At 39.1% G+C, this 21,690-nt stretch overlaps 1 protein-coding gene across 1 annotated transcript; it reads right to left on the reverse strand.

The window, feature by feature from the left end:
• Positions 1-793: 793 nt before the first annotated feature.
• LOC128741886 (fasciculation and elongation protein zeta-2) lies at positions 794-19,992 on the reverse strand. The gene is made up of 5 exons (XM_053837988.1): positions 19,375-19,992; positions 11,746-12,101; positions 11,449-11,688; positions 2,798-2,887; positions 794-2,722 (listed from the first exon to the last, which is right to left on the reverse strand). The coding sequence occupies exons 1-5, from the start codon at positions 19,839-19,841 to the stop codon at positions 2,640-2,642; spliced, it is 1,236 nt and encodes a 411-aa protein (XP_053693963.1). The 5' UTR covers positions 19,842-19,992; the 3' UTR covers positions 794-2,639.
• Positions 19,993-21,690: the final 1,698 nt, after the last annotated feature.

Here is a 21,690-nt window from a genome sequence, read left to right on the forward strand (position 1 = left end):
TGTGGTTCCCTAAACCAGCATGGAACATACGCATTGAACGCGTGCAACGCAGATTCATCCGACTTGCTTTACGACATCTTCTATGGAATCATCCGGATAACTTACCCCCTTATGGAGATAGATGCCGTTTACTGGAACTTGACACACTGGAACATAGACGCAAAAGACAACAGGCTTTCTTTGTAGCCAAAATTCTCAACGGTGAAGTGAAGTAACTTGCCAACGCTATTAACCATGCTCAATTTCCGGGCATCACAACGACCATTGCGCTCAACGGGATTATTGCAAAAGCAGTTTCACCGAACTGCATTCGGTTACAACGAACCAATTACAGAATGCATTAGAACATTTTCGAAGGTGGAGGAACTGTTCAATTTCGGTGAACCAACGCACTTGGTTGCGCACAAGCTACGTAGTTTTAATTTTATTTAACTTAAGTTTTATTCATGTAGACAAATCTAAGGTCAGATGAATTATCCCAAATAAATAAATAGATAAATAAATATATATATATATATATATATATATATATATATATATATAAATAAACAAATAAATATATAAATAAATAAACAAAAACTTTGTAATTTGTAATTTGTTTGTTTATTTGTCACGGTAACCTTTAGTTTAAAACTTTATATCAGGTCAAGGAAAACACAATAACGAAAATAGATACTTGATGACTAAATCGAACACACAAATTAATAATTAATACTAAGCAAAAAAACATTAAACAATTACACTAATCTTTTTGTAAAGTTTTTAAAGAGGACGATATAGTTGGCTTTAGTTTGGCGTCTATTGGGAGACCGTTCCAGCATGCGGCCCTGTATATGAGCACGCTTTTTCCACTGCTAGTTGTATGCCTAGGAATGATGAGACATCGCGTACGTTGCTGCTATCCAGGTTGCAGGCGCTGTTGAATATAATCGGGCTGGTTGCCGAAGTAAGCTTGTCGTATGAAGCAACATATTCTAAGCCGGTAGTTAGCTGGTAGATCGACTCCGAGGATAGTATTTCGAACGGCGGCAGTTGTGTCTCGTCGCTGTAGCTTGTATACAAACCGTACAGCAGATTTGAAACAGCGTTGTAGTTGGTCTTCTAGCGATGCCGATAGTCCAGGATAGTATACGATGTCGCCCTACTTTCTGATAACACAATCATTGACACCACCAACTAAATTCGGATTGCCTTTCTGACGAACTTAGAAGCTATTTTTACGATTAACACGTTGAATTTACTTAGACTTCCATCGGGGCAGGCATACAGTAGTACGGTAGTGACTTTTCGCCTGCCCGTTGAACTTAAAATCTAAAGGCCCCCATACACGTACCAACATGTTGGTCGAAAATGTTGGTGAATTCATGTTTGGCCAACACGCTCGTCTTCATGTGAGTGCTACGAACCAAGCTGTCAAAAGAAGATGTTGGGCTCGACACTCGACCTGAATGGCCAAGCGCCAACATAATGTTTATTTTATTTCCAACCCAACATATGCCTTTAAAAAGATGTTAGTGGTTATTTCAGGGGTGGTCACTGGTCAATTTGGTGCAGTTCTTTGCCATCTTTTTTATGGTCTTTACAATGTGTGGATGACTGTAAAAATCAAATGTGGACTATAACTGTACGGTGAGGTGAGGGTGACTGTAAGAATAGGGCCCGTAAGTGAAATATGGTAGTCAGATGACTAAGAATAAGGCTCCAGAAATCATAAGCAATTCGTTCATCCATCCCAACTAGTTAACCACTTCTAATTTCATCACCGTCAACGATCATTAGAAATTTGGGCTAGGTTTCAACAAGAACAAATTAGTTATAAGAGTATCAGAGCTAGTTTTATTTTCAGGTTTAGAAGCCCAGTAATCAAACATTTGCAGATAGACAAAAAATAAACAACATTCGCACTTATTTCGAGGTATTAGCAGGCAAAAATTCTTTTTTCAAGATAAATACAATTTTAAGCGCAGCGTCTATATGTTACTTTATTTTACATTTATTCAAAGATCGCATTTTTATCGTCATGTACGATCCTTTACAATTTATCAAAGTTTCATGTCCTTTGAAATAGTTTCAATTATTCTCTACTCAAGCATTTTGGAGTGGAAAATATTTCGTTTACAACTTACGTCTTAAGCATCTAGACTGGTTAAAATTGATGAAAAATGGTGACTAGAATAGAACTTTGGACTATATTTATTTAATTATCAAATTCAATTTGTTGAAGCATATATGAAATATGAAAATTGTGTGAATCAAATGAAAAAAATTGACGAAAGCAAGCGAAAATAAAATCCTTATAAAAAATAGATTGCTTATCACTCATGTTTTGTTGTTCATGAATGAACAGACCAAAGTGATCAAGACGTAATTGGATAATTACCGGATATTCCAGAGGTCAATGCCTTCTTAATAAGGATCAATTGTTAAACAAAAATGGTTGTTTGAAACAAATTTTCTGCTCATCGCAGATCGATCGGTCCGCTTTTCGAGATATCCGGATTTTTGATCTTATAACATCTTATAATCATTATTAGATTAGTAATCAAGATACATATGCATTGACAGCAACTACTAGTGTGTAAGCATACGTTTTAGTTTAGATTTATTCAAAATGCTTGTTGGTAATTAGTTCGCACTGTTTAGTTTGGACAGAGAACTTTTAAAATATAGTCAGTAAGAAGGGTTGGAACGGTTGGACTGTCTTCATTGATGGCCTTCAAAACTGAAAAGAGAAAAATAAAATAAACAAATAAATAATATATATTGCTCATCACGACTCTAGCAGATAAATACTTACTTTTAATCAAAATTTGTAGCGTTTGGTTCTCAGGAGTTCCATCCAAATTGTATGGAATAACAGTTGTTAAATACTTAGGTTCTAGTCCACCTGAAATTAAGTAGTTCAACATCGTAAAAATGTATCAACTGTCTATAAAAATATTTTACTCTGCTAGTTAATGATTGAGATATACGCTAAAAATGATTAACTACAACAGACTATTGATACAAGTTATTCTATATTTACTAGTTGAGTCCGAATCTTACGATCCGGAAAATACAAATATCTACCAAAGAAATTGCTGAAACATTTCATTTACCAGTATTTTTTCCAATACTGTTTATGCTTTGTAGTAGTTTGACCTTAGTTATACTATAACAAAGGTTTAGAAATTGATCGAAAAACATGAAATTGATCCGAGGCCCGGGCCCAGCCACATAGGTATACAAATCGATAGAGTTCGACGAACTGAGCAACAGGGATGATTCCTCCTCAGAATAAAAAAAGAGAAGAGAAAAATTCACACTTTACTCAGTCGCGATTTATGTTGCTCCGTGTTGTTTGAACTTTTCTCTTGATCGCGATTGCTCAGCAACCTGCTCATTGTTCTTCTCATTGAGGAATAAACTGAGCAACAAAGTGTTAATACACTTTTTGGATGCCCATGATATGGCACAAAAAAAAACTGTTTAGACTTCTCGCAGCGGCAACAGTGCAAAAAATGTTGCATATGACGAGGGTGAATGATAGATATGGCAACAATGTAATTCCCGTGCCGTTGCTTGCTGCAGTACGAGCGATTTCGAAAGTTTCTCATTTATCGCACAATGAGAATCTAAAGTTTTTTATATTTCTCTTTATTTTTGGTCTGTTTCTCATTGCGTCATTGCGTGGATGTATTCCTCATTTGTGGCAGCAGTTCTGCTCATTGTGTTGAATGAAAAAAGTTGCACTTTTTGCACAATGAGTGAGGAAATGACAAGCCTGCTGAGCAATGTCTGTATGTATATATATATATATATATATATATATATATATATATATATGTGTGTGTGTGTGTGTGTGTGTGTGTGTGTGTGTGTGTGTGTGTGTGTGTGTGTGTGTGTGTGTGTGTGTGTGTGTGTGTGTGTGTGTGTGTGTGTGTGTGTGTGTGTGTGTGTGTGTATGTGTGTGTGTGTGTGTGTGTGTGTGTGTGTGTGTGTGTGTGTGTGTGTGTGTGTGTGTGTGCGGAACGCTTCTTTTCTGTAGCCTGTTTCTCAGAAATGACTGTACCAATTCATGCGCTTTTACTTTTGTTTGAAAGCTATTATTGCCTAGTATATCACCGAAGACTCCAGAACTCAAGACTGGGCATAGAAGGAGGTTCGATTATACACAGCAAAGGATGATGCTACTAACGCCATATCTTATCCCAAGGGAATTACTACTGCTTATAAGTGTTAGTGTTCACAACCATCTGAAAGAATATATGCGTGTGATGTTGATGTACGATGTCATCAATGATGTCCGTATGGTTGTGATGATAGAGTGATGGCACATATACAACTTAAAAGTTACCACCGTCATCCGTAGAGGGCGTACTGACCCGGTCCGTCGAAATTTGACAGAGTGTCAGAGGGGTAATAGTAGAGGTGTGCGCCGGTCAGATTATCGGCGGCGGCGGCGCAGGAATCATTTTTATTCGGCGGCGGCGGCGTAGCCGGCGTGACGCCGTTCGTTACTATCGGCGGCGGCGGCGGCGGCGTGCATCGGCGTGCGAGTAGTTTACACCGTTAAATCACAGACAAACAGACTTAACTCTTGGAAGAAAAATCTACAAAAATTATCGTACCTCACATTTAGCCTGAACACTAACACCATCTATGATCGACATTCCCAAATACATATCAAATAGCAACATGGGTATCCCTAGAAGTGGCAAGTATTTTTTATGGGGAATTCCCCTTCTTTCGTCAAAAAGCGCCACTTTGGCCAAAACGGAGACATTCCCAACTAAGCCAAAATTTGAAATGACGGTTTAATCGGTACGAAAAATGGAAAACGAGTGTTGTCTGTTTGTCTGTGCTTAAGTCTTTGAATTGTTTTTGTATGTATGTAATTGTTTTTTGTATGTTTGCGAATACGCGATATGGTAGACACTAGTACGTAAAAGGCAGGGAAGATTGGGATACGCACCCCATCTTTCGATTTTATGCCATGCATATGAACGTCCGATTGCTATAGATCGAATTTAAATTTCAGTTTTCTGCCAATGTGTTTTTTTTTTAATTAAGGGATATTACATGCATTGCATACAATAGACGGCAACTAAAATTCGCGGGTGAAATCGGCAATGTTGCACATCGAGCAAGAAGTAAAGTATGCCCAGTCCATGCGAGCCAGTATAAGCAGCATTCAGCGCTTACGCAACTGATGCAAGCGTACGATAAGCAACCACCGATGCTGCATGCATACATCATGCTACCTACTTACTAGCGAGCGCTCAGCCTCGAAGTGTCTTTCTGCACAACCCGCTTACAAAGCCAACAACTTGTGAGAAGCCAACAGCCCGTGCGAGCTAGCGGAATACTAGGATATATGGATACTTATTTTGCGCTCACTTACACACGCGGATAAGACTACGAGCCCTCTCGAGTGATCGATCGGGGGAGGGGGGGCAGTAGTAGCTACGCTTAACAAGTAGTCGTTGTGACTCCTACCTTTTATCCAATGCTGGAAGGTGCATGGGTCGAATCAAGCTATAACCTGAGATTATAACCGGATTCGAACTAACAACACCCGCCAGGGCATGTGGCTCGCTGGTACTAATGTATCTTTGAACCATAGAGACGCTGGACAAAAAGAGACTGCACAATCCCCTTATTAAGCGAGCAATGTATCTTCAAACTCCACCATCAGGTGGGTGGCTATAACCTCAGATTATAGCTTGATTCGACCCATGCACCTTCCAGCATTGGACAAAAGGTAGGAGTCACTACGACTAGTTGTTAAGTGTAGCTACTAATAACACCCCCCCCCCCCTCCCCCACCTCTGTCTCACCTTTCCGGTCTTTCTCCTCACTCTAAAAAATTTCATTACTTTCATCTACCGTCCCTTCGTCAATTGGAGAAGAGCTAGCGTTACAAAAAATAATAATTATATATGCCTGACCTCATTTCAAGGTCAAGACAACAACAATAGGTTGGTCTAAGGAAAAAAAGACAAATTTTTATTTTTCAGCCATCTTTTTTCCTTCTTTTTCCTTTTTCTCAAGCTGTGATTAGTTTATAAAGCTCAAAAGTTATAAAAGTCTTTGCCAAGCTACTAATAAAACCAAGAAAAAATTGTTTCAATACGTTGTGTAGTTTCTGAAAGGTACATAAAGCTTGAAAATCGTGTTTTTACAGGAGCGGCGTTTTATTCCAGCGAGGTTGTTCCTCGCCGCAGTGGAATGCTTATGCGTTCGATTGTTTTTTGGTCATTTCTCGTGGTTGGATCATTACAAAATTAGTATTAAAATAAACGAGAAAGACATCAAGACAAAATCTGAAATAAAAAATTTGACTTTTTCAAAAGTTTTGGTCGCTTATGTCTCCTTAAAAATAAATGAACACCGGGAAGCAAGACAGAAGTTTGACAGAAAACGTCATGCTAAAGTTCGTTTACGTTAGATCTTTTCAATTCGCTCTCAGTTGGACGCATGGTAGCTAACACTCAGGGTACAGCAACACGGCAGTTTGAATCTAAATTAAAGGTACATTATAAGAATGAATTCACAAAACGGGTTCACTACGTGCTATCCTCATTATGACCCGCATTTTTGTCAATGTTGCGCTATATCGTCGGCGTGAGTAAATGGCTTCGGCGGCGTGGGAAAAAGGACCTAGGCGGCGCGCCGGTTCTAAATCATCGGCGGCGGTGGCGCGTGCAAAAATATCGGCGGCGGCGGCGCGGCGCGGCGGCGCACACCTCTAGGTAATAGGCTCTTATTTATCATAAATATACCCCCCAAGGGGTGTACTACTGATAAGTTAACTACCAAGGATTGCAGTATGCCCTCGGAGGTTCAAAAATCACTCGATATATATGTGTTTGTGTTTGTCCAAATTCTTCATCCACCCCTTCCTATTCTTCCTGTTTTCCTTCCCGTCCTCATCAGGTAAATGATGACACGGGCAAGGCACAAATCTTTCACATGATTGTGAAGAACGTGCTGCTTTGAGCTAAAAATGCTGATAGTGACATGTGACAACGATGTGCGCCGAAAGCGGCTGCCAACAGGACCTTCTACGGATTACGTACCCAACTGAGGTCCCGTAGCCTGCAATTCCGTACAAAATTCGCGTCCTAAAAGATGCTAATTCTTCCGGTGCGTCATTAGAAGCCGCTAGTTTGGAGTTACAAGATATCAATTCCTATGTAAAAAATGGAAAGAATCGATTGGTGGTGGTCCTATCTTGTGCAGACTTCGGGCAAGTATGGAATAGATGGGAGAAGGTAAGTTGGTATAAATTCTAACGTATTTCACGTATTTGTTCGACAGGGTTTTGGAGGTGAAACTTCGTTCGAAGATATCGTCTGTGTTCACGAATAAATCTGGTGTATACTTCAAGGCAGTAACTTGGGATCCCCTATCGTCATTGTGTTCTTTAACGGCGCAAGCTCTGCTTATGAAAGAGAATTGTAGATGCTGACGATTTGAAAAGCTATTTCACTGTTCGATGCAATAAAAACTGCCATCGTCTTCAAGTTTTTTGGATTTATTTTTTTTTAATTTCTTTTGGACACGTTTTGTGATTTGGTGTAATGTGAATAACATGAACGTTGGTTTCACTAAATGCGAAACAATAATTACAAATTTAACGATTAGGTATTGAAAAGGCTTCGAAACCAGCCTTTGATCGTCACCGTACACTGATAATCTCAAAAGCGATTCGCCAACTAAGATTTATTGTAAAAATTGGACGAGATTTTAAAGACTCTCATTGCCTAAAAGCACTATATGGTTCGTCCCTTCTCGAAAATGCGCGCCTAATTTAAACTCCACATCAACCTTATTGGAACCTTCGAATTGAACGAGTGTAGAGGATGTTCATAAGATTGGCCCTGCGTAGTTTGCCTTGGTGTAATCTGAAAATTTTACCCCCATTATAGTCTAAGCAAGCGTCACAGACACCGAAATGAAATCGAAAATGGCAATTTAAGAGCGATTTCATGTTTTTGACGATAAATTTTTTTTTGTAATCAGCTACCTATATAAGAGCAAAATCGTAACTTAGGATATTGCGAGTGAGTAAAGACAAAGAGTATAGGTGACACAACTTAAACACTTTGTGAACTAGGACACGCAGGGTAAAAGTTTAGAAACAATCGCAACCATTGGATTTGTTTGTAATTTTTCCAATTTATTGTCCTAATTTACACAGTCGTTTTCGAGAAAAGATATCTTTACGTAATGGCAAATAGTTCGTCGAACGCAAAATTGGCTGACCGTGATCACAATTCTGAAAAAGCGCATGTCCTGTTGAAGCAGTGCAATATCAAAAAGCTTTTTGGTACGGAGTGAAACAACCCAACAAATCTGAGTGCGTATCTTTACAGTTAAAAAAACTGGAAAAGTGTTGTTTCTTATATGCTAATGAAGGAATCAGTCTCATTTTTAAAAAAGCAGGGATCATAGTAGGTATTAGGTATAACAAACCGATCAAGTTCACGTTGTACTCCGTAATATATCGAGAACATCTGAAATAATATGTGCTATCCGCGGGGTCATCGCTAATTTCGGATTATTTGTGTTGAGCTAGTGCCAATTCTGCGATATCAGCGACCAACTACGGTGAAGAAAGAAAAGGTTGTCGATGCAGATGCCAGTGGCACTATTGCTACAGCTCTAAATGAGCATTAAGCAAAACGAGCAAATCCAGAAGTAGAATTTACTTTGAAACGAAGACGGATGATTTCAGGTGCTCCACATGTTTCAAATTCGTAAACAAATGTTAATAACTGATAAAAAAATCCCTCTTATTTTGCCCCCTGTTTGGTAGGTCCGCGTAGGCTGAATCACCTGATTTGGTACCTATTAATAACACGAATCGCCCGAAAAATAGCTCTGGCTCTCAAGCCCTAGCACTCCTCGAAGATCTAAGTCAAACGATGACGATCGGCGGCCATACTTGGAAATGCTTCATGTACATACTGGAAAAGCTAAGCTGGAGGTGCGAATTTGAGCGCCCATCCCCCAGGTGAGGGGCGGTTCAAACAGCGTCTGTCACGAAGCGAGCGGCTGAATATGAAATGCTGTATCCCGCCAGCGGGATGTAGATCTTGCGACCCCGGTAAGGCAGTAGTATTCGACATATGAAGAGAGATCAGAGTGTATGGCCCCAGAACTAGAATATCTATAGCAATGGGAGATTGGCCAACAGTTTTCCAGGCTGAGATAGCTGCTATAATAGAATGTGCAAACGTCTGTCTCAAAAGGAAATACAGACATGCTAATATATGCATTTTCTCTGACAGCCAAGCGGCGCTAAAAGCGCTTAAAGCTTTTAAGTGTTTCTCAAAACTTGACTGGGATTGCATTTGTCTCTTACGGCAACTGAGCCAGGTAAACTCGGTAAACCTATACTGGGTCCCTGGTCATTGCGGAATAGATGGAAATGAACTCGCAGGCAAACTAGCCATCAGATGTGGTTCTAACTCTCCATTCTCAGGTCCAGATCCATTCTGCGGTATCTCGGACTGTATGATGAAGAATGGGTTGAAACAATGGGAGAGCCAAATGGTTATGGCCAATTGGATGGCCGACTGTACGGCTCAAACAATCAAAAAAAATTATAATGCCTAGTATTAAGGTTACTCAGAAGCTGCTGAGTCTCAATAAAAGAGATCTCAGCACGTTTAACGGTCTGGTGACAGGACATTGCCTGAGAAAATATCATCTTCGGAATCTGGGTTTCATGCAAGATGATATTTGTCGCCTGTGTAATACCGAGACCGAAACCTTGGAACACTAACTCTGCAATTGTGGAGCACTAATAGAACGCAGACTGCAGTATCTCAAAAAAAGACTACTAGAGCCTAGGGAGATCTGGTTTGCGTCGCCGATCAGGATTGCAAGGTTTATAAACCAAGCCATCCTTGATTGGCACCTGTCTCGCTCCAGCTACCAGCCTACCGCTTCCTCAATAAGTGATAGGTAAGCCTGAAGCGTACAGCAAAAGAAACAATGGGGCATACCACAATAGTTCAAAATAATGGACGCAGTGGTAAGAGTACCCAACAGAAGAGGAAAAAAATTTACCACGAATAACGAAAATGGAAATATGGAACGGCGCAGGTACTTGGTACCTGGAATGTCCGAGCTCCCAATGAACCGGCTCGAGTTGGCTTGCTTGCTTGAGAGCTATATCGACTCGGAGTGGAGATCACTGCTATCCAGGAAGTTCGGTGGCCAAATTCCGGAGAAAGGGAGTTCCATTAATTTCAAGTACCACTTTCATCATAGTATCCATTTGTCGACCAATGATAACGGTCAGAGATTAACAAATTTCGCCGCAGCCAGAGAAATGGCCATTTTTAGGAACATTCGGAAACACACCTGGAGGTATCCAAATGGAGACTCTAGCTCTCAGATCGATCATGTCTTGATTGACAGTCGACACGTTTCGGATAACACCGATGTACGGTCTTGTCAGGGATCAAATATCGACTAAGACCAATGGCCTTTTACGGACATAAATCATGGACGCTAAAGGAAGCAGATCGACGAGGGGTTCTTGAGCGTAAAATTCTGCGATTTACACTTGGAGGCAAAAAGGAAAATGGAGTGTGGCACAGATGCATGAACCATGATTTGTATCAAGCATATAGGCAAATAGGCTGATATAGTGAAGGGTGAACAGTGTGGAGGCTGTGGTAAGCTGGACCTGGCCAGAATACACGATAAAAGAGTAACCCAAACTATTGTTAGCGCAGAAATAGGTAGAGGCAGTAGACTTCGGGGCAGACCTCGCACTCGATGGATGTATGCTATCGAGGACAATATACATTCTGCTGCAGTTCGGATTGGAGAACGGCAATCCAGGACCGACAGCATCCATGACCGAGAGAGGAAAACCATTATTCGTTCGGCGCAGGATCGATAACAGACCGTCGCCACTAAAGCAAGTAATTAATGGTTCATGATTTTCGTAATGTTCCTAGTTGCCAATATTCCATGTTTGGAATTTTACATCCTTTTATCGCATGAAAATACGTAATTTCAACTTTCGCAGATAAAACTTTACCAACATGGAAAATATTACAAAAGTTCAAAGAAGTTGAAAATTTGTGCAAAGCAAAGTAATTGGCTACCTCGACTGCTAGCTAATCTTTCCACGCTCTTCATGCCAACGAACTGTCGTAACTGTGTCAACTTGCTAAGCCTAAATAATGTCTACGCAACGTGAATATCAGTGGTTTTTATTTTTCGAAATAAAATGCTGGTTCCATTAAAGCTGTGTTAGCCTCAAACTGTATAGGTAACACAGGCACAAGAGAAACACTATTTGAAAATTCTGAGGAATCAGAAATAACTTTACGAAACCGATATTACTTCTTGACAGCATTGAGTTTTGCTGCTCTGCTTTCGCTTTTATGACGTGGCTACATTGGAAATTATTAAACTTTTTTTCTGGGCAATACTTACTGTTTGAATGGGGCATTTGTTTTCCTTGGGCTTTTCCTTTTTTCTTTTCTACATGAAATTGTCTTCTGCGATTTTGTACGGCTAGCAACAGCGAGATGAATGTATTTTTCAATTCTTTTTCATACTCTAATTCATCTCTTAAAGCCAATTCAGCTATTAATGTTTCACTGAATTCTCTAATCAAAAGTTCCATTTCCATATAGAGCTCATTCAACTGTGTGATGGTTAAAGAGCGTAGTTCTAAAAAATTATAAATGATTGCGTAAAACTTTCAACCTACATAAGATTATTACTTACTTTCTTCATACAACGGTGACCCTAGGACCTCTTTTGCCTTTTCCATAATCTCGCTTTCATTGATTCCATCTTCGGAAGTACTTTCGTCCATGATATCATCAATTTCTTTAATTACTTCCTCTGCTGTTTTGATTGGGTCATTATCTGTATGTAGGCCTCCTAATATAAGAGCATGCATGTCCAGATCATTTGCAACAGCTTCGTCTTCTGAACTAAGATCTTGAATATCATTATAATTGGGGTAGTCGGATGATTTAGATAATTTTAATGCAGGTACATGCATTTGACGAGCATAGGTTTTAGACCAATCAATTGGTAATATGTTTCCGAAATTGCCAGTAATAGTCCACCACATTCTATAAAAGATGAACATACGACAATAGTAAGGATATAATATATCAAAATACATAAATATAATATAATATAATATAATATAATATTAGTACAATATAATATAATATAATATAATATAATATAATATAATATAATATAATATAATATAATATAATATAATATAATATAATATAATATAATATAATATAATATAATATAATATAATCTATACCTATAAAAATGGATTTCTGTCTGTCTGTCTGTCGGGATGTTCCTTATAGAATCGAAAACTACTGAACCAATCGGCATGAAAATTTGCATGTAGAGGGTTTTGGGGCCAGGGAAGGTTCTTATGATGGTTAGAGACCCCTTCCCCACTAAGAGGGGGGGCTCCCGTACAAATGAAACACAAATTTCCTCATAAATCGAGAACTAATCAAGCAAATGGAACAAAATTTGGCATGTGGGTGTTTTTGGAGACAAGGATTTTTTCTATGGTGAATTGAGACTTCTCCACTCTTTAGAAGGGGAATTATGACTCCTCTCCCCTTTAAGAAGGGGGGCCATATAAATGAAATACTAATTTCCTTATAACTCGAGAACTAGTCAAGCAAATGGAACCAAATTTGGCATGTGAAGGTTTTTAGAAGCAAGAATTTGGCATGTGGGGGGTTTTGAAGGCAGGAATTTAGTTTGTGATGGTTCGAGACCCCTGGTTCAAGGCGAGACGGACGCAGGCCGCGAGTGTTGCCGGCGACCTGCCGTCGGAAGCGCCGGCCACGGGGGGGGGGGACAGCCCCCCGTAGAGATCACCTCTTTCTAGGTTTATTTATTTTCTTTTCCTAGATCTACTGGCCTTTATTACTTTCCTTCAGTTGGGTCACCCATGCGAAATGATACTTTCTACGAAAAGATTTTCCGAGAAATGGTACATCTCGCGTACGGTTTTTCGCGAAATGGTATTCTGCGAAACTCTATATTCCGCGTTATGGTCAACCGAGAATTGGTGTTCCGCAAAATGGTATTCAGCGAAATGGTTTGTATGATTGCGAATATTTAAATGCTATCCGCTTTATTTTATCAGGCTAAGCAATGGGGGGAGTTGTTTTCTACTTTACTGTTGTAGTACAGTGAACCCCCGTTCGTTTGAACGATTCCTCATGCAAACTACCGGGGTTTGCTTTTAATTTGAACAACTGGTAACCCTAAATATGCTGGAGCTTGTGTGAACTGGCTACCCTATTCTTTGTTATTGTTTTGATGGTTTGACTCAGTTGGCAGTTGCAAGCAGCGAATATTTCATTCTCCGATCAGATTTATATCATAGTCGTTGGGAAAACGCATTATGAAACAGATTAAATACGCTACATCAGTACAAACAAATCGTGTTTATGTGCATTGTCTGCATAAGCAAATGTTGTCATATTGAGAATGACATTTGAACCATTTTTAATTTGCACGTCGTGCAAACCAACGGGGTTCAAATTAAAAAGTGTTCAGATTAAAAACGGTCAAACGAACGGGGGTCCACGGTAATCATCAACTCAATAAAATACTTGTCTATCGGACCACTGGTTAGCAACGAATGAATATTTATTCTCTATAACATAACACGGACTACTTAGATAATGACTACAACTGTGAGGAAAATTTGGTTATTAAAACACCCACTCCTGACAAACTTGCAAAACTCGAGCTTGTGACAAAGGTCATCCAAGATTCACGATTTATGTACAACACAGTTTAATTTGTGGCAATACGAAGTTTGTCGGGTCAGCTAGTATAATATAAAATAATATAATCTAATCTTACATATAAAAATGGATTTCTGTCTGTCGGTATGTTGCTTATAGAATCGAAAACTACTGAACCGATCGGCGTGAAAATTTGCATGTAGCCGTTTTTGGGGCCAGGGAAGATTCTTATGATGGTTAGAGAACCCTACTCCCACTAAGGGGGGGGGGGCTCCCATATAAATGAAACACAAATTTCTGCCTAACTCGAGAACTAATCAAGCAAATGGAACAAAATTCGGCATGTGGGTGTTTTTGGAGACAAAAATTTTTTTCTATGGTGAATTGAGACCTCTCCCCTCTTTGGAAAGGGAACTATGACTTTTCTCCCCTTTAAGAGGGGGGGGATTCCATACAAATCAAATACAAGGAGTTTTTGGAGGCAAGAATTTTTTCTATGATGAATTAGAACCCCTTACCTTTTCAGGAGGGAGGCTCCCATATAAATAAAATACAAATTTCCTCATAACTCCAGAACTAATCAAGCAAATGGAACCAAATTTAGCATGTGGGTGTTTTTGTAAGCAAATCTTTTTTCTATGGCGACTTGAGACCGCTCTCCTCTTTAGGAGGGCAATTATGACCCCTCTCCCCTTTAAGAGAGGGGGCTTCCATACAAATGAAACACAAATTTCCTCATAACTCGAGAACTAATCTAGCAAATGGAACAAAATTTGGCATGTGAAGGTTTTTGGAGGCAAGAATTTTTTCTGTGGTGAACTAGGCAATTTTTTTATATAGTGAATTGAGACCCCTCCCCTCTTTAGGAGGGGAAATATGACCCCTCCCCCTTTAATAGTGGGGGGCTCCTATACAAATGAAATACAAGTATTATCCTCATAACTAGAGAACTAATCAAGCAAATGCAACCAAATTTGGCAAGGGGGGGGGGGGGGGGTGGGTTTGGAGGCAGGACTTTTTTATGATGGTTTGAGAACCCTCACCCCTGTGGTTGGGGGATAGTTATTATTATTATTTATTTGATTCATGACTCTCATACAAATAAAACAGAAATTTTTGCGTAACTCAAAAACTAATCGAACTCGAAAAATTTTAGACTCTCATAAAACATTAGTCAATAACAAGACCACCAAAAACTTTCAATAGTAATATTAGATGACTCAGGGCGAAACGGCCACAGGCCGCGAGTGTTGCCGGCGACCTGCCGTCGGAAGCACCGGCCACTGCAGGGGGCGGCCCCCCGTAGAGATCACCTCTATCTAAGTTTATTTATTTTCCTAGATCTACTGGCCTTTATAACTTTCCTTCAGTTGGGTCACCCATGCGAAATGGTACTTTCCACAAAAAGATTTTTCGAGAAATGGTACATCCCGCGTACGGTTTTTCACGAAATGGTGGGTGGATATTCCGCGTTATGGTCAACCGAGAATTGGTGTTCCGCAAAATGGTATTCGGCGAAATGGTTTGTAATGATTGCGAATATTTAAATGCTATCCGCTTTATTTTATCAGGCTAAGCAATGGGGGGAGTTGTTTTCTACTTTACTGTGAGGAAAATTTGTATATTAAAACACCCATGAACTCCTCAGAGCCTTGCAAAATTCAAGATTGTGACAAAGGTCATCCGAGATTCACGATTTATGTACAACACAGTTCAATTTGTGGCAAGTCGGGTCAGCTAGTATAACATAAATCTGTATATACAAAAGTAAACGCGAGTTTGTATGTTTGTATGTGCCGCCATAACTCCGGAACGTCTGGTCGGTTCTTCATCAAACGACGTTTGTCAAACACATGTTTTTGACATGAAGGAATTTGCGCAGGAGGCTGGCAAAAGAGGACGACGGGGCGAAGAAAGTTCAAATGGGTAAAGGGGTGCTTTTCTCTTGCATTTGGGACGATAGCCTGCTATAATAGCAGTTGTACAAGTGGTTGGATTTTAAAAGGGGAAATAGTGTTACAATAACAGATGTTCAAGTTGGTACAGTCCCGGTGTAGTGGTTAGGCAACCCGCAAAAGTCACGAATGACCCACGCTGTTAAAGTGACTATAATCTACCAAAAAAATAAAGATGTACAATTGACTGAGAGACAAAGCGGCCCGAGTAAGATCGGGAAATCAGCAAATCAATATACATAAGTGAATGTCAGTTAGGGATGCCAAGTCTGAAAATTACAAAAACCGGCCGCTCGGTCCTGCCTTTAAAAAAATGCAGTGGGGTGGGGGGGGGGGGGTTGTGGCAGGCTATTAGAGGATTTGCCTGGAATGTGCGTTCATGACATCATGATAGTATCCGATAGTATATAACGGGCACAGAGAGAAAGTGGAAGCCCATTGACAGGGATGAACGTAACCACAACGAACATTGAATGGATTATTGAAGATAGCTAGTTTTCGAGTGACAACTATTTGCTTCTGCCGCTAGTAGACAATTTAATGTATATTACAGCCAGAAGCAAGGTATTGTCACTGCAGAGCTGGCTATCTTCAATGTTCCACTGCTCGGAATTGCTAATAAATTGATCAGAAAATTTAGCAAATCAGGTAAAAAGTACAAATCCGGCTTCACATATCGGAAAACCGGCCTTTTTGCCAGCTTTGCAAGTGTCAAACCGGTCGGGCCGGCCATTGGCAACCCTAATGTCAGTTTGTGTTTGTATGTATGTATGCATGCATGTCTGTATGTATGTGTGTTCCGCCATAACATCAGAACGCCTTGACCGATCGCCACCAAAACTTGGCACACATGTCCCTTGACATAAGAGAATCAGCACTTGAAGGTCCTAATAATGTTGAAAAGTCACCACTTGTGATTGAACACACAATATGATATAGGACAGTTACTCTTAAGTACATGTTATTGAATATTTACTCCAATAAAAAAGAAGGTTGACAAAAGGAGGGAAAGGTCCAAGTTAGTGGGTTGCGTTACTCCATAAAAATGGATTTCTGTCTGTCTGTTTAGTCGAAGTCGAATACTACTGACCCGATCGGCGTGAAAATTTGCATGTAAGGGTTTTTGGGGCCTAGGAAGGTTATTATGATGGTTAGAGACCCTCCCCCCACTAGGGATACCCCCAGAGGGGTGCTCCCATACAAATCACGCCTATAAAAATGGATTTCTGTCTGTCTTTTTTGGGAGATAAGAATTTTTTCTATGGTGAATTATGACCCATACCCCCTTTAAGAGGAGGGGGAGCTCCCATACAAATAAAATAGAAGTTTCCTATTATCTCGAGAACTAATCAAGCAAATGGAACTAAATTTGGCATGGTGGGGTTTTCGGAGGCAAATTTTTTTTGATGAATTAGGACCCCTGTTTAGGGGGGGGGGGACTCCTATACGAATGAAATACTAATTTCTTCATAACTTGAGAACTAGTTTAGTAAATGGAACCAAATTTAGCATGTAGGGGTTTTGGAGGCTAGAATTTTTTCTGTGATGAATTGGGTATGAAAGGGGGAAGGCAATGAAGATGCGTCCAACATAGCTCTAACCAACCCAAGTTCCTATCTAGCACCTTGACCGTGAAACTTGCTAATGTATATGAATATTGTTGGGTTGTTGTACATGTTGAATTGATGGAAACTCAAATGATGGCATCATTGTGATGCAACTATATCTGATGCAAAGGACTGCTGGTGAGCTTTTTCTATTTTTATCCATATTAATTTCATTTCATTATATATCATGTGATAAATTCATTATATGCATTATATGAGAAATACAGAGGCATCATATGAGTGGAAGACTGGAGGTTGGAGTGAGGAGTCAACCGGAATCACTAGGAGGAAACTCCTGAAGGTCTGAAACAATATTTATGTTGCACTCTTGGAACAAACAAACTATCACGTGGTTTAAAGCTGGTGCAGTGAAATTGATTGTTACATGGAAGGATCCTAATGCTGGAAGGAAATTCTTATAATTCCGGAATGCGCGCAAGTGTCTCTGCTTGTGGGTCCGCCCAATCCCTTTTAGTCTTTCTACAACAGCTTTAGTGTGAAATTCATTTGACAATCAAATTTGGATCTACTGTAAATCTACCCACATACACTGGCAGGACCTTGAACTGATGGTGGATTCCCCCCCCCCCATACATACATTCAAGAATTTTTTCTATGATGAATTATGATCCCTCTCCCCTTTAAGAGGAGAGGCTCCCATACAAATGAAATACAAATTTATCTATATCTCGAGAACTAATCAAGCAAATAGAACGGAAAAGGTGAGAGGGAGAGGGGGTTATTAGTAGCTACGCTGACCAAGTAGTCGTTGTGACTCCTACCTTATGTTCAATCTTGGAAATAGAAATTTTTGCGTAACTCAAAAACTAATCGAACTCGAGAAATTTTAGACCCTACCATAAAACATTAGTCAATAAGGCTATTACATATATTTTATAAAGCACTGGAAGGACAGTCCTAAAGTGGGGAGGGGACCTAAGTTACCATAGAAAAAATTCTTGCCTCCAAAAACCTTCACATGCCAAATTTAATTCTATTTGCTTGATTAGTTCTCGAGTTCTGAGGAAATTTGTATTTCATTTGTATGGAAGTGCCGCCTCTAAAAGGGGAGAGGGGTCATAGTTCCCCTTCTAAAGAAGGGAGGGGTCTCAATTCACCATAGAAAAAATTCTTGTCTCCAAAAACACCCACATGTTAAATTTTGTTCTATTTGTGAGTTATGAGGAAATTTGTATTTCATTTGTATAGGAGCCCCCCTCCTAAAATGAAAAGGGGTTCCAATTCACCATAGAAAAAATTCTTGCCTCCAAAAACCTTCACATGCCAAATTTGGTTCCAGTTGCTTGATTAGTTCTCGAGTTATGCAAAAATTTGTTTCATTTGTATGGGAGCCCTCTTAGTAGGGGGATGGGTCTCCTAACAACCTTCCCTGGCCCCAAAAACCCTTATAGGCAAATTTTCACACTGATCGGTTCAGTAGTTTTCGATTCTATAAGGAACATACGGGCAGACAGACAGACAAAAATCTATTTTTATAGGTATAGATTAGATGCACTGATGTAAACTCAAAAACGTAATTATACCTATTTGCAGGTAGCCGTAACTGCATTAGTTAACAACAGGTTTTATCAAACAAGTCATACTTTTAGTTTTTTAGTGTAAGATTATAAGGCAGTTATTTGTTTTGTTGTTATTGTAAGATATTGTTAACATTAGGTAATTAAGTCACCCACACAGTTTCCAATATTGTTTTTAGAGACAAGGAACTTTCAGGGGAAATTTTTATTTCGGAAGTATCATTAAATATAAGTTATAAAGATAACGCGCGTTGCGTTCCGCAGTAAGGCGCCGAATAGCGCGTAAAACTCTGCGCCAGACCCTTTTTTGTCACCATTATAACAGAAAACCTTCGAGAGACCTATCTACTTGACGAGAAAATCAATGCATTAATCTACAATACATCTATTTATATAAAGAAAAACATCAACTATTTTACTTAAAATTTGCCTCAGTAAGATTATTTTGTTTTATGTAGTTGTTCAATTATCATAAGATGCAAAAAGAAAACTGCATACTTACTGACATTCATTCATGATTTCATCTTGAGATCTCACTTGCACTGGAGCCAGTTCTTCAACCGACTGTTCATAATTGCCAAAACATTGTGTAATTTTTTTATCAAATGTATTAACAAGATCTTCAAGACTACCCGTAAACCCTTCAGCAAAATTATCAACATTTTCTCTCATAGTATTGATTTTATTATTCATGTTCACTTTGCTCACTGCAAAATTGTTTCCATTGCAGCTTTTGAGATCCAAACTGTTATCGTTCACTTCTTGAAAATCGTTATTACTGATATCACTATTTATTACCGTGGTATTTTCATTATTTTTAACTTTGATAGTATTAATCATTGTAGGTTTTTTCAATATATTTGAGTTGGACGAATGGTATTCAGTTGGACCCCATTCGTCAGCTTCTTCACACTGGGCAAGAGGTGCCTCAAACTTCAACTCAGCCATCTTATTTGCAAGATCCCGCATTACTATCTACAATTAAGCTCCAGTTTATGGTACAAACTTTTCAGTATGCAGGTTTTCAATGTTTTACGTTATTCAACTAAACTGTATTAGTCATCACAACGGTTCGAAACTATATTTTTGTACTCTAAATGCAGAATGTCAATGAAAAGTACTTTCATTTCATTGATTGAATTTATATAGATGCTGATGGAAAAAGATCAGCAGATAAAAAACAGCATTCCGTTTTCCAAAGTTGCCATATTGTCTTCGTTAAGGTTTTTATTTAGCCAACCCCGCTTAGGCTAGAAATACTCAGAGGTGAGAGATACGCGGAAGCAGCCATCTTCTTGGGAGCCAATCGAGCAGCGAGAATTGTCAAAAGTGAGCCAATCGAACACGCATACTGTTTACTTAAATGTTTGATTAACAAGTATTGCTGATTGCAAGGACAATTCTCGCGTCACTTTTGATTTCGTCCAATGTAACAATTCCACCATATTGAGAAAAACGAGATCGAAGTTCTTCGAATTGAACTTTAAATTGTTTCAAAATGAAATAATTTTCAGTCATTCACTCAACGTGGTTGATGAATAATAACATTCAATATTTAACGGAGATTTTAAAAATCTAATTAAAACTAAGCAGTTTTGGTTTATTATGGAAAAAGTTACATTGGACTGTTTACCATCTCATGCTGTACTTTGGACGGTTTTATTTTTCCAGGCTCTTGCACATAAATTAAGCGAGATCACCGTAAAATACGTGCGTTGCCGTGCTACGCTATTTTCGAGGTTATTTTTCAATATTAGACCGCTTGTTTCACTTAAAATGCATAAATAATGCGAAAAAAAACTTTCACTTGCTAAACGTCCAATGTACAGATTGGGTTTGTTTTGATTTTTTTTGCACTTTGGACATCAGATGAGAACGACCGAAGTAACAGTCAGTCATTCGTAATTCGAATGTGCACATTGGACATTTTGATAATGCTAATTTTTTCACCTCAAAATAATTTTATTTGGGCAGGTGTTTTTGTATAACATAAGAGTTTAAAAAGAGCAATAATTTGTTGTGATAAACCGGATTTGTTTACAATTGTTACATTGGACGAAATGAAAAGTGACGCGAGAATTGTACCATCCAAATTGCGATATCGCTCATAAAAGTGTTATTTTGCATTAAATCGTTTCGGTATCTTCGGCGCACTTTTTCGTTATATTCCAAGCAATAAGTGCGCCGAAGAGAGCGAAACGATTTAATGCAAAATAGCACTTTTATGAGCGATATCGCACTTTGGATGGTACAATTTTCCTTGCAATTGACAATATTTATGACAATAGTTATGAAATCTACTTAAGCTATTGTCACGCACCTTGAATATTGTATAAACACACAGACACAGTGTGTATAAAGCTTTGCAATGCATTTTACATTGATTAAGTTGAAAGATATATCGCTCTATTGTGCAAAATTGAATGTAAACAAAACAGAAGCGGATCATGTTGAAAACAATCAAGTCACACTGCTACAGCATTTTGCTCCGCAGAAAGTTCTGGCAGTTTTTGTACACTGATGCCAAATCGTTGGCTTTAGTTTCCGTGTCTCTTATAGCGTTTTTGTTTTTTAACCTGGGGTTTATTCCAACCGACCACTGAATAAACAAACATATTCACGAGCATAAACAAACGTTTTCGGGTTGTCAGTGTATTCCTTATTGCGAGGTTCAAACTGTGAAAAATCTCAGTGCGAACCCGTCGTCTAAAAAGTGCAACCCAGAGCGAAACTAACCCAGGTAACCAATAAGCATTAAAATAAGCAGTAAATCAGTCGTTTATTAGCATCCCTGGCGTTTTATACTGCAGGTTGTTGT

Source organism: Sabethes cyaneus, chromosome 3 (assembly GCF_943734655.1).
Source record: "Sabethes cyaneus chromosome 3, idSabCyanKW18_F2, whole genome shotgun sequence".
Lineage (NCBI taxonomy): Eukaryota > Metazoa > Arthropoda > Insecta > Diptera > Culicidae > Sabethes > Sabethes cyaneus.

Coding starts and splice junctions, on each gene's coding strand:
- LOC128741886 (XM_053837988.1), bottom strand. CDS start 19,841: ATGCGGGATCTTGCAAATAAGATGGCTGAGTTGAAGTTTGAGGCACCT. Junction 2,888..11,448: donor ACAAATGCCCCATTCAAACA/GTAAGTATTGCC, acceptor ACTTAATTTCAG/GTGGACTAGAACCTAAGTAT. Junction 2,723..2,797: donor GCTACAAATTTTGATTAAAA/GTAAGTATTTAT, acceptor TTCTCTTTTCAG/TTTTGAAGGCCATCAATGAA.